This window comes from Coregonus clupeaformis, chromosome 20 (assembly GCF_020615455.1).
Source record: "Coregonus clupeaformis isolate EN_2021a chromosome 20, ASM2061545v1, whole genome shotgun sequence".
Taxonomy (NCBI): domain Eukaryota; kingdom Metazoa; phylum Chordata; class Actinopteri; order Salmoniformes; family Salmonidae; genus Coregonus; species Coregonus clupeaformis.
In genome coordinates, this window is record NC_059211.1 from 33,975,394 (window position 1) to 34,001,699 (window position 26,306).

A 26,306-nucleotide genomic window follows, 5' to 3' on the forward strand; every position below is an offset into this window, starting at 1 on the left:
ATATCCTACAGTACCTTATGTCCATATCCTACAGTACCTTATGTCCATACCCTACAGTACCTTATGTCCATATCCTACAGTACCTTATGTCCATACCCTACAGTACCTTATGTCCATACCCTACAGTACCTTATGTCCATACCCTACAGTACCTTATGTCCATATCCTACAGTACATTATGTCCATATCCTACAGTACCTTATGTCCATACCCTACAGTACCTTATGTCCATACCCTACAGTACCTTATGTCCATACCCTACAGTACCTTATGTCCATATCCTACAGTACCTTATGTCCATATCCTACAGTACCTTATGTCCATACCCTACAGTACCTTATGTCCATATCCTACAGTACCTTATGTCCATACCCTACAGTACCTTATGTCCATATCCTACAGTATCTTATGTCCATATCCTACAGTACCTTATGTCCATATCCTACAGTACCTTATGTCCATACCCTACAGTACCTTATGTCCATACCCTACAGTACCTTATGTCCATATCCTACAGTACCTTATGTCCATATCCTACAGTACCTTATGTCCATATCCTACAGTACCTTATATCCATACCCTACAGTACCTTATGTCCATATCCTACAGTACCTTATGTCCATACCCTACAGTACCTTATGTCCATATCCTACAGTACCTTATGTCCATATCCTACAGTACCTTATGTCCATATCCTACAGTACCTTATGTCCATATCCTACAGTACCTTATGTCCATACCCTACAGTACCTTATGTCCATATCCTACAGTACCTTATGTCCATATCCTACAGTAACTTATATCCATATCCTACAGTACCTTATGTCCATATCCTACAGTACCTTATGTCCATATCCTACAGTACCTTATGTCCATACCCTACAGTACCTTATGTCCATACCCTACAGTACCTTATGTCCATATCCTACAGTACCTTATGTCCATGGAACGGTAATTTCACCACTACTCCCTCAACAATTAGTACAGATGAAAGTCACGCTACCTGACGTGAGACAATGACTCCTGTCAGGTTGAAGATGTCCTTCCTGACTTACCTTGAAAGGCACTTGAGACTTGTATGTTTCTGGCACTTCCCAAGTCAGCAGGACAGAGGTCTTCATCACAGCTTTCACACCAAAGTTTTTGGTGAACTCTGGGGGAGTTGGAGGAGGGAGAAGGGGACACACACACACACACACCACACACACACACACACAGAGGATGAATTATAAACGAGCAATGTCATCTGTACTTCCTGTATAATGACAGCTAGGGCAACCCTAGAGCATCCTGGAAGATCAGTGCTACATTAATAGTAGTAGACAGTAGGAGCAGACAGGGTTTAAGATAGATAGCTGACAAACAGCTTATGAAACATCTCTCTGAAGACAAAACGATTGTCTAATAGTCAAAGTTCTCGGACCTGTACTTTTTAATGGTCATATTAAGGGATGTTATTGCATTTACACTTTAACACCAAGGCTACTCATATGAGCTTTACTCTACATTAAACTTTACTATAGACACGTGCACACACGCACACAGACACACACACACGCACACACACGCACAAACACACAGACACACACACACACACACACACACAGACATGCGCACCGCACACACACAGTAGTATGAAGGTGCTAACTGGCACTTTGAAGCTTGACTATAAATAGCTAGCAGCAGGGGGATAAACATGTATTTATGTACCCTAATAACATGAAAGGAGTGTTCCCTGGTACTGCTGTATCACAGGAGGCTGCTGAGGGGAGGACGGCTCATAATAATGGCCGGAATGGAGCGAAACCATGTGTTTGATGTATTTGATACCATTCCACTCCAGCCAATACCATGAGCCTGTCTTCCCCAATTAAGCTACCACCAAACTCCTCTGTGCTTTACTGGTTACGCTGGACTGGTTCTGCCAGTTGCCACCAGCTTCCACACACACAGCTACGCATATGTTCCTCTCACATACCATCTGCTCTGTCTGTGCCAGAGAGACTGGATGTATGTGTGTGTGTGTGTGTGTGTGTGTGTGTGTGTGTGTGTGTGTGTGTGTGTGTGTATGAGTGAGTGTGTTTGCATGAATATGTGGGTCTGGTGTGTCTGCACCTGTGTAAGACTATTTATTCAGATCAGCAGAGCTCACGAGGCATGGAGGTAGACACGATCATGCCCTCTTTGGATGTGTCGGTTCCCCCAACCTTTGGGCTTGCATGCAATGATCCCTGGTGCATAATGCGTGTACTCAAGCAATGGGGGGTGCAACAGAGTTTGTGTGTGAGTGTCTGTATGTGAACAGTATATGTGAGTGCTCACCGGGCATGGAGGTAGACATGGTCCTACTCTGTATACTAGGACTGTTGGGTCCTGGTCCCTTGCTGGTGAAAGCCCTGACCCTGATGTCATAGGTGGTATCAGGCTGCAGCCCCATGATGGTCATCTGGGTCTCTGTCGTGCTGTTGAGATAGAAACAATAAGATAAAAATTTTAGCATTTTAATAACAACAAGCATTTTACTGTGTTTGTGTCATCAGAACTCCTTACAGAACATAAAATCCAACAAAATGCTTAGGCAGGGAACTGTACAGGGGACTGTGCCCAAATGTCACCATATTCCCTACACAGTGCACTAGTTTTGACCAGAGCCCTATGGCCACTACATAGGGAATAGGGTGCCATTTGGGACACAGCCATGATTTACATGAGTAGTGAATAAAGTAAATAATCCTAATAATACCTATTGGTGTGGTTCTGTTGACTGTTGATATCTCTGTACACCACCACGTACTGGACGATCCTCCCGTTCCTCTCAGCCAGCGCTGGAGGCTCCCAGGCAAGCTTGGTAGTAGTCGTGGTCAGGCCTACGACACTCAGGTTCTGGGGGTAACTACTGGGCACATCGTCCGGCGTCGTAATCTCCTTCACATACTCCTCGCCGGTGCCCGCTCGGTTCTTGGCGCAGAGCTTGAAGACGTACGTGGCGCCCTTGTGCAGGCCGGTGACAGTGAAGTGGTCGTCTGTCTTCTTAAAGTCCTTTACAGTGAACGACTCCTCCTCCATGCGTTTGTACTGCAGCTGGTAGCCAACATGCTCTCCCACCATCTCCTTCGGAGGTTGCCACTGGATGAGGGCTGTGTTACCGATGGTGGTGCTGATCATCATAGTGGGCCTGCTAGGGACTAACGGGCAGAGAGAGAGATTAGGATGATTAGCATAATGACATAGAACACACTTACTAATGACACAGAACACACATACTAATGACACAGAACACTTAAATGATTACTACCACTCCACTATTATTCAGTATTACCATAAGTTACTACTATAAAACGTTGCTATACTGGACAATTACTGCTGTTCCTCTGACCATTAAGACCATGGGGGGACCAGTGGACTATAAGGACCTGCTGATGTCTGGGTCCGAAATGTCTCCCCATTCCCTGTATCCCTTTAGTTGTTTTATTTTAGGAACTCAGTCGGCGTCTCAACTTACTGTTGACAGTTAGAATAATAGAATACACAAGGTGCAATTTCAAAATGTGGTTGTGCATCAGCAGTCACTCAATCAGCCCATGTCAGCAATTTTCTTTTAGATTCGTAAGTTAGTCTAGCGGCCAGCTATCTAAACTTGTAGTAAGCATGGTCGAATTACCGACCAGGGTGGGTCCATTGATCATCAGTTTTTTAGCTCCACCATATGGCAAAATGTGTAGAATTGCATGAAATGAACTGTAAAACTGCACATTTATCTCTCCGTTCCATGGCAAAATGAGTAGAATTGCATGAAATTAGTTATAAAATTGCAAAATCTTATTTCTGCCCCATGGCAACATGTGCAGTATTGCAGCAAACTTGCTTTAAAACGGCAACATTTTCTCTACGCCCCATGGCAAAATGTGCAGAATTTTTGTAAATGAACTTTAAAACATGTTTATTTTGTAAATTTTTTGGGGTATGCAGACCCATGAGCCACTGCGGCCCCTCATGATGAGTTCCGTTTTTTTGTGTCCCCCATCAAAGTTGCCCATCCCTGCCCTATATAGTGCACTACTTTTAACCAGAGTCTTATGGGTCTTGGTCAAAAGTAGTGTACTATATGAGGAATAGGGTGCCATTTGGGAGGCAGCCATAGTGTGTAGTCAGAGTAAGAGGGTAGTTTCAGGTCAAGCCAGTTAAAGTGAGTACTACTGTTCTATTTGTAGTGATGACTGCAGTGACGTTATCACGGAAACTTACACCGGGACTACTTCTTCTCAACCACTGACACCTCTAGGAACACTGAACTTTCAATGAACTCAACTTCCCATGCTCTCTCTAAAAAACTAAAACCCTCACAGGCCATAACTTACACAGTCCTGTCACTGTCACACTAGGAGGCTGTTGTTGCCTTTATTAATAAATACACAATGAGTAACGATAACTTGGCTATATACACGGTGTACACGGTGTACCATGACAGAGTCGATGTGCAGGGGTACATGGTAATTGAGGAAGATATGTACATATAACTAGGAAGTGATTAGGCAACAGGATAGATAATAAACACTAGCAGCAGCATATGTGATGAGTTAAAAAAGTTAGTTCGAAAAGGGTCAATGCAGATAGTTAAATAGTTAACCAAATAGCTACCCGGACTAACTATTTAGCAGTCTTATGGCTTGGGGGTAGAAGCTGTTCAGGGTCCTGTTGGTTCCAGACTGCATCGGTACCGCTTGCCGTGCGGTAGCATAGAGAACAGTCTATGACTTGGTTGGCTGGAGTCTTTGACAATTTTTAGGGCCTTCCTCTGACACTGCCTGGTATAGAGGTCCTGGATGGCAGGTAGCTCGGCCCCAGTGATGTACTGGGCCGTACGCACCTCCCTCTCTAGCGCCTTGCGGTCAGATGCCAAGCAGTTGCCATACCAAGCAGTGATTCAGCCAGTCAATATGCTCTCAATGGTGCAGCTGTATAACTTTTTTGAGGATCTGAGGGCCCATGCCAAATCTTTTCAGCCTCCTGAGAAGGAAGAGGCATTGTCGTGCCCTCTTCACGACTGTGTTGGTGTGTGGACCATGATAAATCCTTAGTGATGTGGACACCGAGGAACTCGACCCGCTCCACAACAGCCCTGTCAATGTGAATGCGGGCGTGCTCGGCCCTCAGTTTCCTGTAGTCCACGATCAGCTCCTTTGTCTTGCTGACGTTGAGGGAGAGGTTGTTGTCCTGGCACCACACTGCCAGGTCTCTGACCTCCTCCCTATAGGCTGCCTCATCACTGTTGGTAATCAGGCCTACCACCGTCATTTATGTGTTCAGTCCCAGGGTCCTTAGCTTAGTGATGAGCTTGGAGGGCACTATGGAACGATGAGCTGTAGTCAATGAACAGCATTCTCACATAGGTGTTCCTCTTGTCCAGGTGGGAGACGGCAGTGTGGAGTACAATAGAGATTGCATCATCTGTGGATCTGTTGGGGCGGTATGTGAATTGGAGTGGGTCCAGGGTGTCTGGCCCTCCTGTAGCTCAGTTGGTAGAGCATGGCACTTGCAACGCCAGGGTTGTGGGTTCGATTCCCATGGGGGGCCAGTATGAAAAATGTATGCACTCACTAACTGTAAGTCGCTCTGGATAAGAGCGTCTGCTAAATGACTAAACATGTAAAATGATGTTGTTGTGAACCATGACCTGCCTTCCATAGCATTTCATGGCTACAGATGTGAGTGCTATGGGGCGATAGTCATTTAGACAGGTTACCTTGGCGTTCTTGGGCACAGGGACTATGGTGGCCTGCTTGAAACATGCAGGTATTACAGACTGGGTCAGGGAAGACACGTGCCAGCTGGTCAGCGCAGTTTGTGTGTGTGTGAGTGTGTGTGTGTGTGGCTGTACACACCTGCTCCTGTGGTGGTGACCACCTTGGCCTTACTGCGTGCCCCATCCCCCTTGGTGGTGTAGGCTGCCACGGTGACAGAGTAGGTGGTCTCAGGGAGCAGGCCTGTTATAACAGCTTCCTGGGGGAGAGAAAAGTTTAAACAGTCTGGGTCAGGCTAACGCTATAAAGACGGCTAACACAATGGCCGAGCCTTCACCCACTGTACTGTGTTGAGTCCACTCCGGGAGGGTTAGGCACTCAAGCGCACACACACACACACACACACACACACACACTCCATACGTCAGTGTAGTATTTTAAACACTCCCAAGGCATTGATTTAAAACACCATATGTTAAAATAGCATTTTAAACACTCCCAAGGCATTGACGTTCTTTTTGAGAAATGGTTACAGAGAGGGTAAAAGATCTGCCTTCAACAAGATCTGTCCTCAACAATATATGTCCTCAAGATGATCCTCAACAAGATCTGTCCTCAACAAGATCTGTCCTCAAGATCTTCTGTACTCAAGATGATCCTCAACATGATCTGTCCACAACAAGATCTGTCCTCAAGATCTGCTGTCCTCGAGATGCTGCCTCTACTTGTTCTACACAAATAAGAGCTGCATATACAATATTAGTTACTGTGTGTCTGTGTCCCTTAGACGTTTGATTGCATTGTCTGATGGTTGAATCATTTCCTGTATTTTACAACTTGCCCCAAACAAGGTTTTTGAAAGAAATTAAATAAATATTGTCTGTGTGAATGAAAAAGTAAAAAGGTAAAGTGCTGTTGTCATAAACAGACATTTTAGAGCTGGATAGTATTCAGTCTCAGTACTGTCTCATTTTAGTGTGTCTCAGTACTGTGTCTCATTTTACTGTGTCTCAGTACTGTGTCTCATTTTACTGTGTCTCAGTACTGTGTCTCATTTTACTGTGTCTCAGTACTGTGTCTCATTTTACTGTGTCTCAGTACTGTGTCTCATTTTACTGTGTCTCAGTACTGTGTCTCATTTTACTGTGTCTCAGTACTGTGTTTCAGTACTGTGTCTCAGTACTGTGTCTCAGTACGGTGTCTCAGTACTGTGTCTCAGTCATTTTGTAAATATTTATCTACTCATTCTTCATTAGATATACTGGGGAATATTAAAGGATAATTTCACAATTTAGGAACCTAATATGTGTGTTTGATGTAAATGGGGTGTTGTAGAAGTGTCCAGAAACTTTTTTTACAATTTCACTTAGTTTTGAGAAATTTACCCAAGCAGCGATTGACTTGCTGAGCCTCAAATTAGATACAGATTAGGTTCCAAAATAGTGACATTCTCTTTTAATATAGGTGGTATACAGCCCAAAAACACAAATACCAGTGTTGAATTATTACAACCCAAATAAAGTCACAGCCTTGATCCCTGAGTCTTGCACGCTACTCTCTTTTGACCAGGTCCCATATGGCTTTGGTCAAAAGTAGTGCACTATGTAGGGAATAGGGCACCATTTGGGACACAAACCTAGTCAGACACTCTTGAAGATACGCCCCCAGTCAAAATGTTCAGAGTTGTTCCCTGTCTCTCTCTCTGACTGGCCAGAACCACAGCCTTTAAAGCAGTTTGTCTCCAACTGTCAAGTGTAGGCTATAATAAGCAAACCACATTGAGCACACCACAATTAAAACCCAAGCACACATACACAAACCACACAAAATACACACCCATGATGCAAATTAAAACTTGAGATCTCTCTTTCACACACGCACACACACGCACGCACACACGCATGCACACACACACACACACACACACACCCATCACGCAAATTAAAACTTGAGATCTCTCTTTCACACACGCACACACACGCACGCACGTACGCACACACACACACACACACACACACACACCCATCACACACATCGCACGTTCCTCTCAGTTTCAAAAGGAACTCATTAAAATGTCGACACCTAAAGAGCCGGAGCTCCTTTGAGCCCATAAAAGAGTTGGAGAGTTTCTTTCTCCTCTGACTGAGCAGGGGATCCAATTCCTCCAGGGCTGATGAGATGAGCGAGAGAGCGGTGGAGAGGAGGGGAGAGAGTTAAGACCAGTGGTATGTCCCAAATGGCATCCTATTCCCTATATAGTGCACTACTTTTGACCAGGGCTGTAAGGACACCGACATACAAGTAGTGCACTATAAAGGCAATATGGTGCCATTTGGGACGCAACCCGGATAGATGGATGAGCTTCAGACGGAAGAGAGGAAGTCAAAGACAGGAGGGGGGTTTCTAACTGAGAACACCCAGGAAGACTCATCTCCCCATCCCTCTATCCCTCCATCTTATCCCTCCATCAGCCTGCCGCACGTAGCACCAGCCTGTAGGTGCCTGGGGCCTGGAGCTCAGCCCAGCCTGTGGGTGCCTGGGGCCTGGAGCTCAGCCCAGCCTGTAGGTGCCTGGGGCCTGGAGCTCAGCCCAGCCTGTATGTGCCTGGGCCTGGGCCTGGAGCTCAGCCCAGCCTGTAGGTGCCTGGGCCTGGAGCTCAGCCCAGTCATCTGAGAAGAGGAGATGAGATGACAGACCACAAAGCTGCAGCTAACAACCACACAAATTAGCATGGCCATACAAGCCAGCTCTGATTCCCAGAGACCAAATAAATCTTTAATTATGATTTCATGGCTAGCCTCTCACATCTTTATTGCATGACATTCATGAAAAAAGAAAGCTCTTCCCTTTCTGCTAATTAATCACAGACATGCTACTGAGCAGAGCAGGCTGGCGGTCTATGTAGTAGGCTATTTTGAGAAAATATCGCTCACTTAGGGTTTACGTAACCCTCCCCCCCCCACCCCCACCTCACCCCATCTTCCAGTAAGGGGGTGGAGAGTTAGAGATAAGAGGGAAATATGAGTCATCTGAAGCTATTACATTTATTTTAAAAGCCTCATTATTTTAAATGTACAGGATTCCTTTTTAGTTTCGGCACTGGAGTGGTTTCTCTCCTTCAATTGGAAAACAATTATAATCAGTCTCTTATCTCTCTCTCTTTAAAATGCAGAGGGGAGTGGAGGAGGGGGAGGAGTTTGAGGCAGGGGGAGGGGGGATCTCTGGTTCTCTGGGAATGTAGGGATGGATTCTCAGGGAGGGAATATAATAATAATATAATATAATAATATGCCATTTAGCAGACGCTTTTATCCAAAGCGACTTACAGTCATGCGTGCATACATTTTTGTGTATGGGTGGTCCCGGGGATCGAACCCACTACCTTGGCGTTTCAAGCGCCGTGCTCTACCAGCTGAGCTACAGAGGACCACAATATATTAAACATTTAACATTAAGACATGGGCTGCCCATAGGGCTCTGGTCAAAAGCAGTGCACTATATAGGGAATAGGATGCCATTTAGGATGCAGAATAAGACATGATGAATGATTCTGTTCTACATCCAAGGGAACTACGTAGAGGCATGTTTAAATAAAGCCAATCAAGTCTTCATGACTTCCAGTTTCAGTAGGCTCCAGATCAAATCCTCTGGTACTCCACCTCCTTTTCCCACCCCCCTCTTCCACCTCCCTCTAACCCTCCACCCTGATCACCAGGAGGGCCTAACCCTAACCCCCCACCTCAATCACCAGGAGGGCCTAATCCTAACCCTCCACCCTGATCACCAGGAGGGCCTAACCCTAACCCCCCACCTCAATCACCAGGAGGGCCTAATCCTAACCCTCCACCTCAATCACCAGGAGGGCCTAACCCTAACCCTCCACCCTGATCACCAGGAGGGCCTAACCCTAACCCCCCACCTCAATCACCAGGAGGGCCTAATCCTAACCCTCCACCTCAATCACCAGGAGGGCCTAACCCTAACCCTCCACCCTGATCACCAGGAGGGCCTAACCCTAACCCCCCACCTCAATCACCAGGAGGGCCTAACCCTAACCGTCCACCTCAATCACCAGGAGGGCCTAACCCTAACCCTTCACCCTGATCACCAGGAGGGCCTAACCCTAACCGTCCACCTCGATCACCAGGAGGGCCTAACCCTAACCCCCCACCTCAATCACCAGGAGGGCCTAACCCTAACCGTCCACCTCGATCACCAGGAGGGCCTAACCCTAACCCCCCACCTCAATCACCAGGAGGGCCTAACCCTAACCGTCCACCTCGATCACCAGGAGGGCCTAACCCTAACCCTCCACCCTGATCACCAGGAGGGCCTAACCCTAACCCTCCACCCTGATCACCAGGAGGGCCTAACCCTAACCCTCCACCCTGATCACCAAGAGGGCCTAACCCTAACCCTCCACCCTGATCACCAGGAGGGCCTAACCCTAACCCTCCACCCTGATCACCAGGAGGGCCTAACCCTAACCCTCCACCCTGATCACCCGGAGGACCTAACCCTAACCCTCCACCCTGATCACCAGGAGGGCCTAACCCTAACCCTCCACCCTGATCACCAAGAGGGCCTAACCCTAACCCTCCACCCTGATCACCAGGAGGGCCTAACCCTAACCCTCCACCCTGATCACCAGGAGGGCCTAACCCTAACCCCTCCACCCTGATCACCAGGAGGGCCTAACCCTAACCCCTCCACCCTGATCACCAAGAGGGCCTATGCTACGTCACTGTTTTAGAGTTACACAACTATCAGGCCTAATTAACAACTACATATATAGGATTGTAATTTGATCATCCTGTTGCAATGCAGGAAATGTAAACTTGAGGTTTAAAGTGCTTTCTGAAGTTTGTAATTTCCACTTAGAAATTTCAGACCTGATTTTCACTTACGAAAAATGTATCAACTCCTAAAAAAAATTCCATTAATTATAATCCACATAATAATTCACATTTCCTGTTGTGCAGGATTATTTTCTTGCTGTAGCAAATTGGCTGAAATTAAGATCCTACATCTTCAGTTTCTCTGAAGGATGGATGGGGTGGGTTTGATTTCCCTGTGACACTGTGAGGTGAGTCAGGGACCTCTGTCTCTTTAGTCTAGGATGGTATCAGAATATGAATCTCTGTTCAGAGGAAGTGGGATAGTTTCCACCAATATACACACACACACACACACACAGGAGCATGCACACGTGCACATATGCACACATGCACACAGGCACTTTACACAGGTATGCACGAATGCACAAACACAGACAATTGGCCAACAACAATATATAACCAACACATAAAGAAAGGCAAACAAACCAACAAATCCACAGTCTGCATCACTGGGCCGTGTGCACCTTCCATAACGCAACAGAAACATACAGGAGCAGCAATTCACAGAATTAGCGGGAGTCAAAATGTATTCAACAACACAACGTAGCATGAAGTTCTGCAGCCCTCACACCATCTTAGCTGTTACTCAAACTGTAAATCCACTTTTTAGTAAAAGCCATACTATACCTGGAAGACAGACAGGTATTAATCATTACTACGTGTGGTTGGCTGGCCCAGATAATTAAACACACATAATCCATAAGGACACCTTTATTCCTGCCGAACCAAAACAAAAGAGGATTTACAGCTGTAACGCCTCTGAGATGAGAGGTGCTGCCGGTTGTCACGTAACATGATGACACTACTGAGCCCAGGAGAGGCTGCTACCAAGACACCCACACACACACACACGCCAGAATGCATGCACACACACCTCCCCCACACACACAAGCAGGTATGCACCCACACGCACACACACACCATGTACAAACTATGATTGAACACACATAGTATGACACACATTGTGCAGTGTGCGTGGTCTTCAGCAGCACTCTCTCACCAACCTCAGAAACACAGTGACGTTGAGCTGAGCTGCGTTCCTCCACTTGAAGCGTATTGAAATGTGTCTGTGTTCATATCAAAGCTGAGGCAGAGTAGAGGTGACTGAAGGAGTGCTGCAGACTAGGCCTGCGTCCCAAATAGCACCTTATTCCCTTATAGTGCACTACTTTTGACCAGGGCCCATGGGGCTCTGTTCAAAAGTAGTGCACTATATGGAATAGGGGTCATTTGGGACACGGACTAGAGCTTACAGTTCTGCCTCAGAACCCCCTGCACTCCACGCCCCCCAACCAGATTTCTCACACACTCCCCTCCCTACACCCTCCACATTCCCCCACTCCGAGCCGTACACCTACACACACCCAGCACCACCCGCCTTCCTCACACAACACACTTGGTAAGTAAGAAGCCTAAGCATTTTGTAAGGAAAGGAGACAGGGAAACTTCATGAGAACTCATAAAAATAGATTTTCCTGTTTTGTGACGAGTGAAAAGTTCAGTTGGACTAGACAGGGACCTGCTGTAAGAAGGTTGCTGACTGATTGACGACTGACAGACACAGAGAGTAAAGGTGGAGAAGCATTACTATCTACAGGTAACTGCCAAAATAAAGGAAACACCAACATAAAGTGTCTTAATAGGGCGTTGGGCCACCACGAGCCAGAACAGATTCAATGCGCCTTGGCATATATTCTACAAGTATCTGGAACTCTACTGGAGGGATGCAACACCATTCGACCACAATAAATTCCATAATTTTGTGTTTTGTTGATCGTGGTGGAAAACACTGTCTCAGGTGCCGCAACAGAATCTCCCATATGTGTTCAATTGGGTTGAGATCTGGTGACTGAGACGGCCATGGCATATGGTTTACATCGTTTTCATGCTCATCAAACCATTCAGTGACCACTCGTGCCCTGCAAATGGGGGCATCGCCATCCTATGGGGGCATAGCCATGGTGGCCAAAATAATCGGCATCTGGGCCTTCCCACCATTTATATACATGACCCTAAGCATGATGGGATGTTAATTGCTTAGAAACTGCTCAGGAACGACACCTTTGTGGAGACACCTGCTTTCAATATACTTTGTATCCCTCACTTACCCAAGTGTTTCCTTTATTTTGGCAGTTACATGTATGTGTAAATGAAGGTCTAGTTAGAAAGAGATGATCCAGCGAGAAAAAGATACTGTAGATAGTGAAAATAGAGAGTAGAAATAGAGGTGTAGTGAAAATGGCCTAGGGTTTTAAAAAAAGAGAAGGGAGGAGAGTGGAGCGGAAAAAATGAATAGGACTAGGCTATAGCTAGAGGACTTGTGAGATAAGGAATATACTGTAGCATGATAATAATACTCAGTTAAGGTCATGTATAGGTTATGCCTCATATCACAGAAAACTGTTTTTAAGGAAGAAGAGGCACTTTATCCTGTTACATTTACATTACATTTAAAAAATAATGACGTGGAAAAGCTTATTTCACATACTATGTGCTCCCTGCCTAGCTCTTTCTTTCTAAAGTGAAATCTTCCTACTAGTCTGACTGCTTGAGGTTAAGGGAAGGAGAGAGTGTTAGTCCCCAGACAGAGAGAAAGAGAGAGGAATTGGGAGAGGATAGAGAGCGATCCCCATGGGCCCACCGACCTTCAAACTGCACCGCACCCAGCACACACTACACACTTCTCCTACTCACATAGTCCATGGTATCCTCAACGTTCCACTGATGACAGGGAGCAGACAGGAGGGAGGGAGAGAGGAAGTCAAACACAGAACAGCATAGATGGAACAAAAAAAAAGATTGAACTTTTTTTTCTCTGTAGGTAAGAAAAGGGCCATAGGCCATCCTACAGGCACTGCAACAGAGGCATGCTCAGTCTCCAGGTGATTAGTGACTGGAAGACAGGGAGAGGAAACTAGAGGTGGAGGGAAAGGGTTAACATGAAGTAATGGATACAGGTAGATGGGTGGAGGGAGGGTGGTTGCGCTCCACAGTGCCACCTAGTGAGCAGGGCAGTACAGCTCATGTCCTGAGGGGGAATCTGTGTCGGTGGGACTCCCCTGCTGGTGTACTTGCTGTTTAGGGGTTTATCAATCAGTGGAAGACAATAATCAAAAGACAATCCTGATAGCAGTTAGTCTCCTGGTATAGACTGGGCAGCAAGGAGAACACTGCCGACTTACCTGCAACATCATTCCAACCTCCTGCAAACATTTACTGTGTCTGAAAACATGTCAATATGTATATCCCAACCCTTGACAAAACATAAAGGTTCCCAACAAATGCATGGTTTTGAGACACAAATCAACTGCCTTGTTATTCCATTGGTATGATTGAAGCTTTTTTTCAGATATTTCAGATGGCCAATAATGAAATAGGTTGACATCCAAGCCAGGATGAGATTATATGAGCCGACACAAAAAGGAAGATAAGCAATAACAAGGAAAATCGTCTGAGCTATAGGGTGCAGGAAATAACTCTGCAGTCTAACTGGGTCTTCAATGGACTGATGATAACAAGCTCTCATCATGTAGAGAGAAAGAAAAAAGAGGAGTGGGGAGTGTGTCTGTGTGTGTGGGTCTGTCTGTGTGTGTGGGTCTGTCTGTGTGTGTGTGTGTGAGAGAGAGAGAGAGAGTATCACTGAGAGACAGAGAGAGAGTGACAGAGAGACAGAGAGCGAGACAGAGAGCGAGAAAGAGAGCGAGAGCGAGAGCGAGAGCGAGAGCGAGAGCGAGAGAGAGAGCGAGAGCGAGAGAGAGAGAGAGAGAGAGAGAGAGAGAGAGAGAGAGAGAGAGAGAGAGAGAGAGAGACACCCATAGCTATTGGCTGGTGGTTTTGGTTTAGCTGTCCTGTGCTGATGTAATGTGCCTGTCAGTAAATTGAGATTACATTTCACCTTCAGAGGTTAGAGCCCTTTTGCTTATTCAGCAGCCAGTCTGGAGATGACAGTTTTCTCCTTTGCCATGAGGTCCCTGCACCACCTATTCCATTCATTCACACTTCCCTTTGAAATAAAGCTGGCTAGAGCCCCTTAAACCCTACCTTCTGCCTCCTCCCAGCCTTCCTCCCAGCCCCCATCCTAGGCTTGCCCCCTCCATTCCTCCCCATTCCTCCCAAACCCAGCCATTAGAGGCTATTTCTCTTCTGAGTAAAGGCAGTAATGGCTGATGAAGATTCGGTTTGGTCTCTCTCTCTCTCTCTCTCTCTCTCTCTCTCTCTCTCTCTCTCTCTCTCGCTCAACCCCCCGACACACAGCAGGTACCACAGCAAAATTGATTCAGAGACACAGGGCATTTGTATTCTGCTCCACGACCTTGCTGACTAACAGAAAATAAAAGACAAAGGGGCACACTTCTTTTTCTAGCATCTTAAAAAATGGCCTTATCATAAACAAGGGATGCAGGGCGGGCAGACCAGGGGTGTAGGTCTAGTCCCCTATTGGAAGTGCAGGTTATGCACAAAATACGGGGCCCCGTGTAGCTCAGTTGGTAGAGCATGGCGCTTGCAACGCCAGGGTTGTGGGTTTGTTTCCCACGGGGGGCCAGTATGAAAATGTATGCACTCACTAACTGTAAGTCGCTCTGGATAAGAGCGTCTGCTAAATGACTAAAATGTAAATGTAAATCAAGGACAGATGCATCATCAACTGTCTCTCTGTTTCATAAAGGAACTGCTGTGTTCCTTCACTAGCAAGGATTCTGGCTGGAGTTCAGAGCGAGCCATAATCGTAACATATCCCATTTGTACTTTGTGATCACACACTATTTCCTTAGTAGCAGTCTCAGTAGCTTGGAAGAAAAACTATAAAATGGGATAAGCTTATTCCAGAAACTAAAGTGCCTTCCTAAAAACACCTCAGGCAACATCCTCAGAAAGAGCTAGTGGCATTAGATGTGATATTAGATGTGTTATGGCAAACATCGGAGTTGAGAGTACTCCCCCTAAACAGAACACTTCAAATGTGTGTATCAGAAATGTCTTAGCTGGAGGCTATGTCATCACATAACACAAATTATCTCCACAACCCATAAAAACACTTGACAACAAAGTCAATAAACGAAGACGAGTGAAGGGAAAAGTTCGGTCAAAAGAATGGCACATTCTTATTACACAGTGAACCACGAGAAAAGAGAGTGCATTTTACTTAACCTCTACTGGATCGGTGTCCCGTATACGGGACGGTTGAGCTAACGTGCGCTAATGTGATTAGCATGACTGTTGTAAGTAACAGCAAACTTTCCAGGACATAGACATGTCTTATATGGGCAGAAAGCTTAAATTCTTGTTAATCGAACTGCACCGTCCAATTTACAGTAGCTATTACAGTGAAAGAATACCATGCTATTGTTTGAGGAGAGTGCATAACAACAAAAAAACGTATCACGGCAACTGGTTTGATACATTCACCTCTGAAGGTAAATATTGTACATTCAGTAATCTTGCTCTGGTTTGTCATCCTGAGGGTCCCAGAGATAAAATGTAGCATAGTTTTGTTTGATAAAATCAATTTTTATATTCAAATGTAGGAACTGGGTTCAACAGTTTGAACCATTGCTGTCTCTGGCTCCACACCCACCCCACCCAGCCATCTAGAAAGTTAGTGTATAAGCTATTGATCCATCATGTATGACATTCCTGGGAGTGTGTAAACTTACATTTTGTATTACCATATCATTTTTGTATGTTCTCTATAGTTATGTACTTGAAAATGTATCAATAGACCAATTCGGCACTTTGGGCAGACTTGATGCAAAATAGTCCGGTATTGCAATGCTTCACTGGATCAGTCTGAAACTTTGCACACACTGCTGCCATCTAGTGGCCAAAATCTAAATTGCGCCTAAACTGCAATATTATATTGTGGCCTTCCTCTTGCATTTCAAAGATGATGTTTGTATTATCTTTTACCAGATCTAATGTGTTATATTCTCCAACATTAATTTTACATTTCTACAAATTCAAAGTGTTTCCTTTCAAATGGTATCAAGAATATGAATATCCTTGCTTCAGGTCCTGAGCTACAGGCAGTTAGATTTGGGTATGTCATTTTAGGTGAAAATTTTAAAAAAGGGTCTGATCCTTACGAGGTTAAGTTGAGTGGAATTGAGTGGAAAAGCTCTTTGATAGAATGTGTTGTGAGTCTTGACTATAGTTTTTAAAGGAGGAGGAGGTGGGAAGATGAGGTGTAGGTGTGGGGGCGGGACTGAACTCTATACTACACTGTAGCCTTGGAGTAGCTACCAGTCACAGCATCCTTCTTTGGTTGAGGTCACGGCTATGTGACGGTGGCCCCTGAAACTGAACACATCAAAGTCACTTTAGCCTGTTTGACCTCCGTGTTAAATGAGTCAGTGAGTAGAACTGGAAGCCCTGACTGGTACACAGAGTACCACATACCACTTCAAGGCTAATAGACTGTGGGTTTGTGAGTGGATGTCTGACTCTGAGGCTGTGACCCAAATGGCTCTCTATTTCAAAAGTAGTGCACTATATAGGGAATAGGGTGCCCTTTGGGATGCAGCCTCTGACTAAGCAGTGTTTATGCAGTATGTGTCACACAGTGCAGGTCAAAAGGTACTCCACTGCTTGAGCCACTCACTCACTCACTGACACTAGAAAGGTCAATGCTACTGGACTACAGGACTCTGGACAACACTAAAGCTTTAATCTACTCTGCCCTGCTGCACAGTTCTATTAATAAGAAACTAGACCACTAACTGTTAGCAAAGGTCCTTCAACTCCAAGGTCATGGGTTCGATGCCTGCAGGGATCGCATAGACTTAGTTGCATTTAGTACCTTATTCCTCTTGGCGTGACTATATGTACTGTATACTGTATAAGGAGGAACTGGCCTGCTTTCGTTTTAGATAGCGAGGAATGTGATAGATATTCCTTTATGTCATATATATTTGCTTAGGCATAGGTTGCATTTTGTTGACTTCTAGAGACAGTCTTGTCTAGCGTTATTCATTTGACGGTGGTGTTCATTTCAGTTAAAGAAAGCCTCAGAGATGCTCTGTCAGGATGAATTATCTGGGCAGATGTTGCTAGAGGAGCCAATAATTCACCCACAGCAGCAACAGAGAGAAACTTTCAGCATAGCAACACTGAGACAAGCATCGGGTGCAAAGGTCTCCCAAAATAAATGGAAAATCTCCCTTTTCTTGACGTTGTACTTTTCTTTATTTAATAATTCCTTGTAAAAAAAGAGAGAGACCTCTGACACTGAATTAAAAATAAATTAGCCCTTCTCCTGATGCTAACAGCATGGGCTAACAGCTAGAGGATAACAGCTCCTTTCTGTTTTAAAACAGAAACAACAGTAGACTGTCTAGTGTCTGTTATTCCAACAGCGAAAGTGGAGACCTCAGCTGAAAACATCCTTTTAAGTAGCAGACACTTATAACAGAGTGAGTACAACACCCACACTGACACGAACCCATCTCATTATAAAATTGCCATATCTATCATTATTCCCTGTGATCAAATGACTGTCTGCCTGGCACTTGACTGTGACAGCGTGCCTGATACCACTACATCTCTCCCTATCTCTCTCTCTCTCTCTCTCCCTCTCCATCTATCTTTTAATGAAGTGTGTCCCATTACCTGTCCTTTAGCAGCGTAGCAACTCCAATCCTTTTCGGAACATTTCATTTTGTGATGGGTGGTCGGTTGCTCAGGCTGTTTTAATACAACTCTATGGTCATGCATGGCAGTAAGCAGTATGTATGTCTTGCTCCAGTTAGTTTCACACATAACTGCCTGCCTGAAACATATAAAAGCATGCCTGGCAGCTCTGCTTGAACATGACTAAGGAAAAACCTTAGGGGTATGGGTTAAATGGAAGGACAGAAGACTATCTACTGTATGCTGAACAAAAATATAAATGCAATGTTCAGCGATTTTACTGAGTTACTGTTCATATAAGGAAATCAGTCAATTTAAATAAATAAATTAGGCCCTAATCTATGGATTTCACATGACTGGGCAGGTGCGCAGCCATGGGTGGGCCTGGGAGGGCATTGGCTCACCCACTTGGGAGCCAGTTTGACCCACTGGGGAGCCAGGCCCAGCCAATCAGAATGAGTTTTTCCCCACAAAAGGGCTTTATTACAGACAGAAATACACCTCAGTTTCATCAGCTGTCCGGGTGACTGGTCTGGATGTGGAGGTCCTGGGCTGGCGTGGTTACACATGGTCTGCGGTTGTGAGGCCGGTTGGACGTACTGCCAAATTCTCTAAAAGGACGTTGGAGGTGGCTTACGGTACAGAAATAAACATTAAATTATCTGGCAACAGCTCTGGTGGACATTCCTGCAGTAGGACATGCCAATTGCACGCTCCCTCAAAACTTGAGACATCAGTGGCATTGTGTTGTGTGACAAAACTGCACATTTTAGAGTGGCCTTTTATTGTCCCCAGCACAAGGTACATCTGTGTAATGATCATGCTGTTTAATCCGCTTCTTGATATGCCACACCTGTCAGGTGGATGGATTATCTTGGTAAAGAAAAAATGCTCACTAACAGGGATGTAAACACATTTGTGCACAACATTTGAGAGAAATGAGCTTTTGTGCATATGGAACATTTCTGGGATCTTTTATTTCAGCTTTACATGTTGCGTTTATATTTTTGTTCAGTATAGTTTTTAGAAGCAACTGTGCTACTGTTAACAAGCAATATAGCTTTCAAATTAATTGTTGCGGCCTACATTAGTCGAGAAGACACTAACAACTAACAAAGTACACAACTGGGACATTCAAGTCGTAGCCATTTGACAAGGAGAATGTGTGTACTGCCAATTGTGACGTTACAATGTGCACTGTGAAGGTAACCAAAAAGAGAGAGTGTACAGAGCCTCTTTTCTCTGTGCAGTAAATATATGCCAGAGCGTGGGCTTCAAGCACCAAGGTTGCCCTTGTTTATCGATAATCACTCCTTACCACCAACACACCACGACAGACTCTCACTTCCTCCCCCCAATTCCCCTCCTCTCTCTCCTCTCTTCCTCTCTTTTTCCTCCTCTCTCTCCTCGACTATCTCTCCCTCGCTCTCTCCTTTTCTCCACCACTCCCTCCCTCCTCCTCTCACTCTACTCCACTCTCCATCTCTCCCTCTCCCCCTTCCCTCTCCCAGTGACCTGTCTCTGCTGAAGCGTTTTCCAGGGCTCCAGGAGACACAGATCAGTGTTTGACAGATCAAGACCATCTTATCTGATCATAGAAGCCTCATGCTTCACAGCCATCAACACTGGGGCCTCTTAGGATCCTTCAGGTGTCCAAAAATAAGAGAAAGAGAGAGAGAAAATGAGAGAGAGAGAGAGAGAGAAAGAGAGAGAGAGAGAGAGAGAGAGAGAGAGAGAGAGAGATAAGGAGATAGATAAAAAAGAGAGAGAGAGAAAACTACCAGAACCCACTCGATTCTCCAATTACATTGAACAAAATACAAACCCACCAACCCAAAAATGCCTGTGGTGTTGATGGTATCCCAAATTAAATGATAAAATATACAGACCACAAATTTCAATTGGCTATGCTTACACTCTTTAACATAATCTTCAGCTCTGGCATCTTCCCCAATATTTGGAACCAAGGACTGATCACCCCAATCCACAAAAGTGGAGACAAATTTGACCCCAATAACTACCGTGGGATATGCGTCAATAGCAACCTTGGGAAAATCCTCTGCATTATCATTAACAGCAGACTCGTAAATTTCCACAGTGAAAACAATGTACTGAGCAAATGTCAAATTGGCTTTTTACCAAATTACTGTACGACAGACCACATATTCACCCTGCACACCCTAATTGACAAACAAACAAACCCAAACAAAGGCAAAGCCTTCTCATGCTTTGTTGATTTAAAAAAATATATACAAATTGATGGAAAGTGATGTTGGGGAAAAAAACATACGACATTATAAAATCCAGGTACACAAACAACAACTGTGCAGTTAAAATTGGCAAAGAACACACACATTTCTTTCCTCAGGGCCGTGGGGTGAGACAGGGATGCAGCTTGAGCACCACCCTCTTCAACATATATATCAACGAATTGGCAAGGGCACCAGAACAGTCTGCAGCACCCGGTCTCACCCTACTAGAATCTGAAGTCAAATGTCTACTGTTCGCTGATGATCTGGTGCTTCTGTCCCCAACCAAGGAGGGCCTACAGCAGCACTTCGATCTTCAGCACAGATCCTGTCAGACCTGGGCCCTGACAGTAAATCTCAGTAAGACTAAAATAATGGTGTTCCAAAAAAGGTCCAGTTGCCAGGACCAAAAATACAAATTCCATCTAGACACTGTTGCCCTAGAGCAGTCCCCTGTAGCTCAGTTGGTAGAGCATGGCACTTGCAATGCCAGGGTTGTGGGTTCGTTTCCCACGGGGGGCCAGTGTGAAAATGTATGCACTCACTAACTGTAAGTCGCTCTGGATAAGAGCGTCTGCTAAAATGACTAAAATGTAAGCACACAAAAAACTATACCTACCTCGGCCTAAACACCAGCACCACAGGTAACTTCCACAAAGCCATGAACGATCTGAGAGGCAAGAAGGGCCGTCTACGCCATCAAAAGGAACATAACATTTGACATCCCAATTAGGATCTGGCAAAAAATATTTGAATCAGTTATAGAACCCATTGCCCTTTATGGTTGTGAGGTCTGGGGTCTGCTCACCAACCAAGAATTCACAAAATGGGACAAATACCAATTGAGACTCTGCATGCAGAATTCTGCAAAAACATCCTCTGTGTACAACGTAAAACACCAAATAATGCATGCAGAGCAGAATTAGGCCGATACCCGCTAATTATCAAAATCCAGAAAAGAGCCGTAAAATTCTACAACCACCTAAAAGGAATGGATTCCCAAACCTTCCATAACAAAGCCATCACCTACAGAGAGATGAACCTGGAGAAGAGTCCCCTAAGCAAGCTGGTCCTGGGGCTCTGTTCACAAACACAAACAGACCCCATAGAACCCAAGGACAACAACACAATTAGACCCAACCAAATCATTAGAAAACAAAAATATAATTACTTGACACATTGGAAAGAATTAACAACAAAACTGAGCAAACTGGAATGCTATTGCAGAGAGTACACAGAGTCAGAATACCTGACCACTGTGACTGACCCAAAATTAAGGAAAGCTTTGACTGTGTACAGACTCAGTGAGCATAGCCTTGCTATTGAGAGAGGCCTCCATAGGCAGACCTGGCTCTCAAGAGAAGACAGGCTATGTGCACACTGTCCACAAAATGAGATGGAAACTGAGCTGCCTAACTTCCTGCCAAATGTATGACTATATTAGAGACACATATTTCCCTCAGATTACACAGACCCACAAAGAATTAGAAAACAATTCCAAATTTGATAAACTCCCATGTCTATTGGGTGAAATACCATAGTCTGCCATCACTGCAGCAAGATTTGTGACCTGTTGCCACAAGAAAAGTGCAACCAGTGAAGAACAAACACCATTGTAAATACAACCCATATTTCTGTTTATTTATTTTCCCTTGTTTCACATCGTTACAACACGACATAATATGACATTTGAAATGTCTCTATTCCTTTGAAACTTTTGTGAGTGTAACGTTTACTGTTCATTTTTGATTGTTTATTTCACTTTTGTTTATTATCTATTTCACTTGCTTTGGCAATGTAAACATATTTTTCCCATGCCAATAAAGTCCTTTAAATTGAACTAAATTGAGAAAGACAGATGGAGAGAGAGGAGAGTCAGGTATAAACATAAACGGTAAAGGCGTCGTAAAACACTGGGCAGGGACTTGGCAGGCAATTAAACCTTTATGTCCCATAGTGTCTCCAACCTCCACGGCCAATCATTTGATATGGTGGAATTTACTCTGTCATTAAGGCTTTTGTCATAAGCATGACAAAGAGAGCAGTAATCCAAGCTTGCCTGCTGTTCTAAAGAGACGACCCACAGCCACAGTAAAACGGCTAGGGGAATTTGAAAGCTTCCTTCAACTGAAAAACAACACGCTACTAAGCCTATAGTGATGACAGCTTATAGTCTAGACAATGTGTTAGTTTCTCTCTCACTGAAATGCTGTTCTCTCTCTCTATGTCTATAGTGATCACAGCTTATAGTTTTGCTAATATGTTTCTCTGCAACAAGCTCCTTTCAATTCCATTCAAGGGGCTTTATTGGCATGGGAAACATAAGTTTACATTGCCAAAGCAAGTGAAATACATCATTAACAAAAGTGTCCAATAAAAAAAGTGTCCAATCTCTGTCCTTCGGTGTGTAACGTTGTATAAACGACCAAGGGGAATGGTTATGGCCTCTTTCAAACAAATTTAGTTCCCAGGCTTCATCAGTAGCAGGAGCCAGAGAGCCTGTTTTTCATGGGGCTGACAAGGACGTGGGCGCCATAAACATGGGCACAGCACAGCCGGCCACCGTGGACTGAGGAGCTCTGCACTGGCATTAAGACCTGAGCCTGGCAAAACAGCCCACTTAAAGTGATTCAGCACCGCACCAGGGACGGAATCCATCCATCACAAAGAAGAGTGTGATGTATATACGACAGACTGAGAGAGATCCAACAGAGTGTGTGTGTGTGTGTGTGTGTGTGTGTGTGTGTGTGTGTGTGTGTGTGTGTGTGTGTGTGTGTGTTGCATATAAAACAGAGACCCAATGACACACAGCCTAATATAGATGGATCCTCATTCTCCAAGTATTATTTAATTACTCTTATTTTACTCCTCCCTCCTCCTCCTCCTCCTCCCTACCAAATCAGGCCATATGTATGTATAGCAGATCAGAGCAACAGCCAATGCATGTCTGTGTGGCATTCCAACGCAGAGGACTAAGGAAACTACTGCAGACTATTTATTGATTCTAATATGAAAACACTCCACTGGCTTGGCAAGAGACATTTAATAAGAAACCTTACTAATAAAAACTGACCAATCTCTATGAATAAAAGTAGGAGGAAAAAACTACAAAATTCAGCGATCAATTTGTGTCATGGGTCAATCTGAGTTGTGAGAGGAGGAGTGTGTGTGTGTGTGTCTGTGTGTGTGTGTGTGTGTGCATGTATGTCTGCATGCTGTGTGTGTGTGTGTTGCTCCATAGAGGAGAGTGGGGTAACAAATATATCTATATATATTTCAGGATGGTGTGTATCCCTGGAAATAATTAGAATTCATGTAAACATTACAGTTTTGAAAACATAGCTTGTCCATAAAAAGTGGTCTCTTGGCACAAACTACCCCGGGTATGGGGTCAATTGAGCCGCGGGACAGGGTAAGTTAAGCCGCCTACAAATGTCTGTACTGAATGAAATATTACCACTACCTTTTTAAAACCATGTATATCTTTATTTTCCTAACACAATTCAACACAATCACAATCCTTTGTCTTTTGACAATGTTAAGCATCTTTTAACACAGGCTTAACACCTAACAAATACTTTGTACTTTTTTAAACACTTTTAACATAGGCCAGGACCTGTTGTTACCTCATATCCCAGAGATAATGCCTTACATTACGCCTGGGAAGAAACACTTCAATTAGCTAAACTTGCCATTAGCTCAACCATTGGCTCAACTTACACCAAGGCAAACATTTTGACTATATTAGCTCACACAGCTACAGGGATGCACTTTCATGCTAGGTTTAGGACCTCATATTGTAGCTTATAGAGATCCCAACTGATGTATAAAACAATCTTAAAAATATCTACTTTGGTTTGGATACAATTATTATGAAACCTCTAACACAATACATTTATTTGACTTGGTGAAAATATGTTTTCTGAACCTAACTTGCTTACCACTTTTTCCATGTGGTTTCTTCCTTCACAATGGCTCAACTTATCCCTTTGGCTCAACTTACCCCACTCTCCCCTACTGTAGGTGTAGAGTCAAGTCTCTTTTGTCACTAACGACAGGTGAGCCTTCCAGACAGTTCCCTGAAAAACACATCCACTCACAGGGATACTGTATGTGTGTGTGTGTGCATATGTGTGTGTGTGTGTGTAAGTCCATGTGTGTGCTCCCGTGTTCGCGCGTGTGTGTGTGTGTGTCATTGCCTGTATCTGTGAGTCATAAATGTGGTAGGGGGATGCAGAGGCAGAGGCCTTTATCAAGCCCTGCTCCTTGCCCAGATAAGACAGGAATGCACCTCATGAAGGAAATCGGAGGTGAGACATCTCTGGGAGAGAGAGAAAAACAACAATGTGAAATGACTGGAACGATCGGCCTCACACCACATGATAAGACTACATGACTTTTCAGCTTGGTCAAGGAGTGGTGCAGTGCAGTGTGTGTGTGTGTGTGTGTCTGTGTGTGTGTGTGTGTGTGTGTCAAAGGAGTGGTGCATCACAGAGACCAGATACAGCAGCCATCAAGGAACAGGGATTTGAGAAGTAGTCTTTAGCTGGATGTCTGAGAGCAAGGTCACAGAAAAACTGTTGGTCAACAGTAGTCTGTTGGAACCAGCCTGATCTCGCGATAGCTCACGTTCTGTTTCACAGTGAAGTAAAAAGAAACATGAGCACAGTGGTCAGTCTGCTTGACCCGGCTAGGTCATGACCAATTATTTTTCTTATCTACTGTATGCTACAGCTTTTTAACTAAACAAAAGTGTTTAAAGGGTCAGTCTGCAATTCGAAAAACAACAGCCCTGCTGTCGTGCCACGTACTAATCGCACACTGCAGATTCAAGATGCACAAGCAGAGTATCCCACATTCACAGCACACCAATAGAAATGCCAGTGATGTGGATAATACAGTAGATTTGCCTGAGTGAACCGCTGTAACACAGCAGCAGAATCAGACATGTTGTCTAGTGAATTGTCTCGCTGTACATCTCATCACACCTCCATACCTACCGTGTCAGCTAGGCTTGCCTGCAGCTATCTGAGGAGAATGGCATGGCGTGCTGAGAAGCTGAAGGAGGGCTTGACACTGCTTCAGAGAGAAGGAAGGCATGCTCCCACAAGCTAATACCAGGATAACACCCTGTACCTACACCCTCTCCCTACCGTACCGCACACGGAAAACTACAACATTATAATACGACTAGAGAGAGAGAGAGAAAGAGAGAGAGAGAACCAGAGAGTTTGTATGTATGTATGTATGTATGTGTGTGTGTGTGTGTGTGAATTCCTTATCAGGATTAAGTCTATGCTGTTTATATTCTTCATTTACGATTACTACAACAAGATGAACCCAAACAACAATATAAAATAACATTATTTTCCTGGAATAACAAGGCAGTTAATTTACATTCTCATCTACATAAAAGGCAGGCCACCCCAAATTCATATCTAAATATAAAATCACATAATGCATTTTCATCAGCAGCATAGGTAGAGACTGAACACAGTTATTTTGGTATTTTCATCCTTGCCTTATTCCACTGACGAGGAAATGGAAAAGGAAGGATTTCTTCACTGTGGTTTTTAAAGGCACATACACACAGGACATAAACAAGACCTTTTCAATCACGTTAAGAGGAGTAATTAACTAATCATAGTGATTGATTACCATTACCTGCCACTGACAGAGTGTAACTGTCATTACCTACTGAGCAAAATCCATCTCCCCCAGTTCTCTATTCCGAGTGACTGAGAACTGTGTGAGGTGAATCTTTGAAAGTTTGAGAGACCTGGGTTCTTTGA

At 44.5% G+C, this 26,306-nt stretch overlaps 1 protein-coding gene across 16 annotated transcripts in view; it reads right to left on the minus strand.

Moving 5' to 3' along the window:
* The window catches only part of ptprfa (protein tyrosine phosphatase receptor type Fa), a 331,026-nt gene that overhangs the window by 63,039 nt on the left and 241,681 nt on the right, over positions 1–26,306 (minus strand). For 11 of the 16 annotated variants that reach the window (XM_045205467.1, XM_045205481.1, XM_045205477.1 and 8 more), the window contains 5 exons: positions 13,334–13,360; positions 5,883–6,000; positions 2,744–3,185; positions 2,323–2,462; positions 1,056–1,153 (listed from right to left, as the gene is read on the minus strand). In XM_045205467.1, the coding sequence (XP_045061402.1) occupies positions 1,056–1,153; positions 2,323–2,462; positions 2,744–3,185; positions 5,883–6,000; positions 13,334–13,360 (825 nt within the window). The remainder of the gene's footprint in view (positions 1–1,055; positions 1,154–2,322; positions 2,463–2,743; positions 3,186–5,882; positions 6,001–13,333; positions 13,361–26,306) is intronic. The other 5 variants (XM_045205479.1, XM_045205478.1, XM_045205475.1 and 2 more) reach the window with 1 other exon arrangement.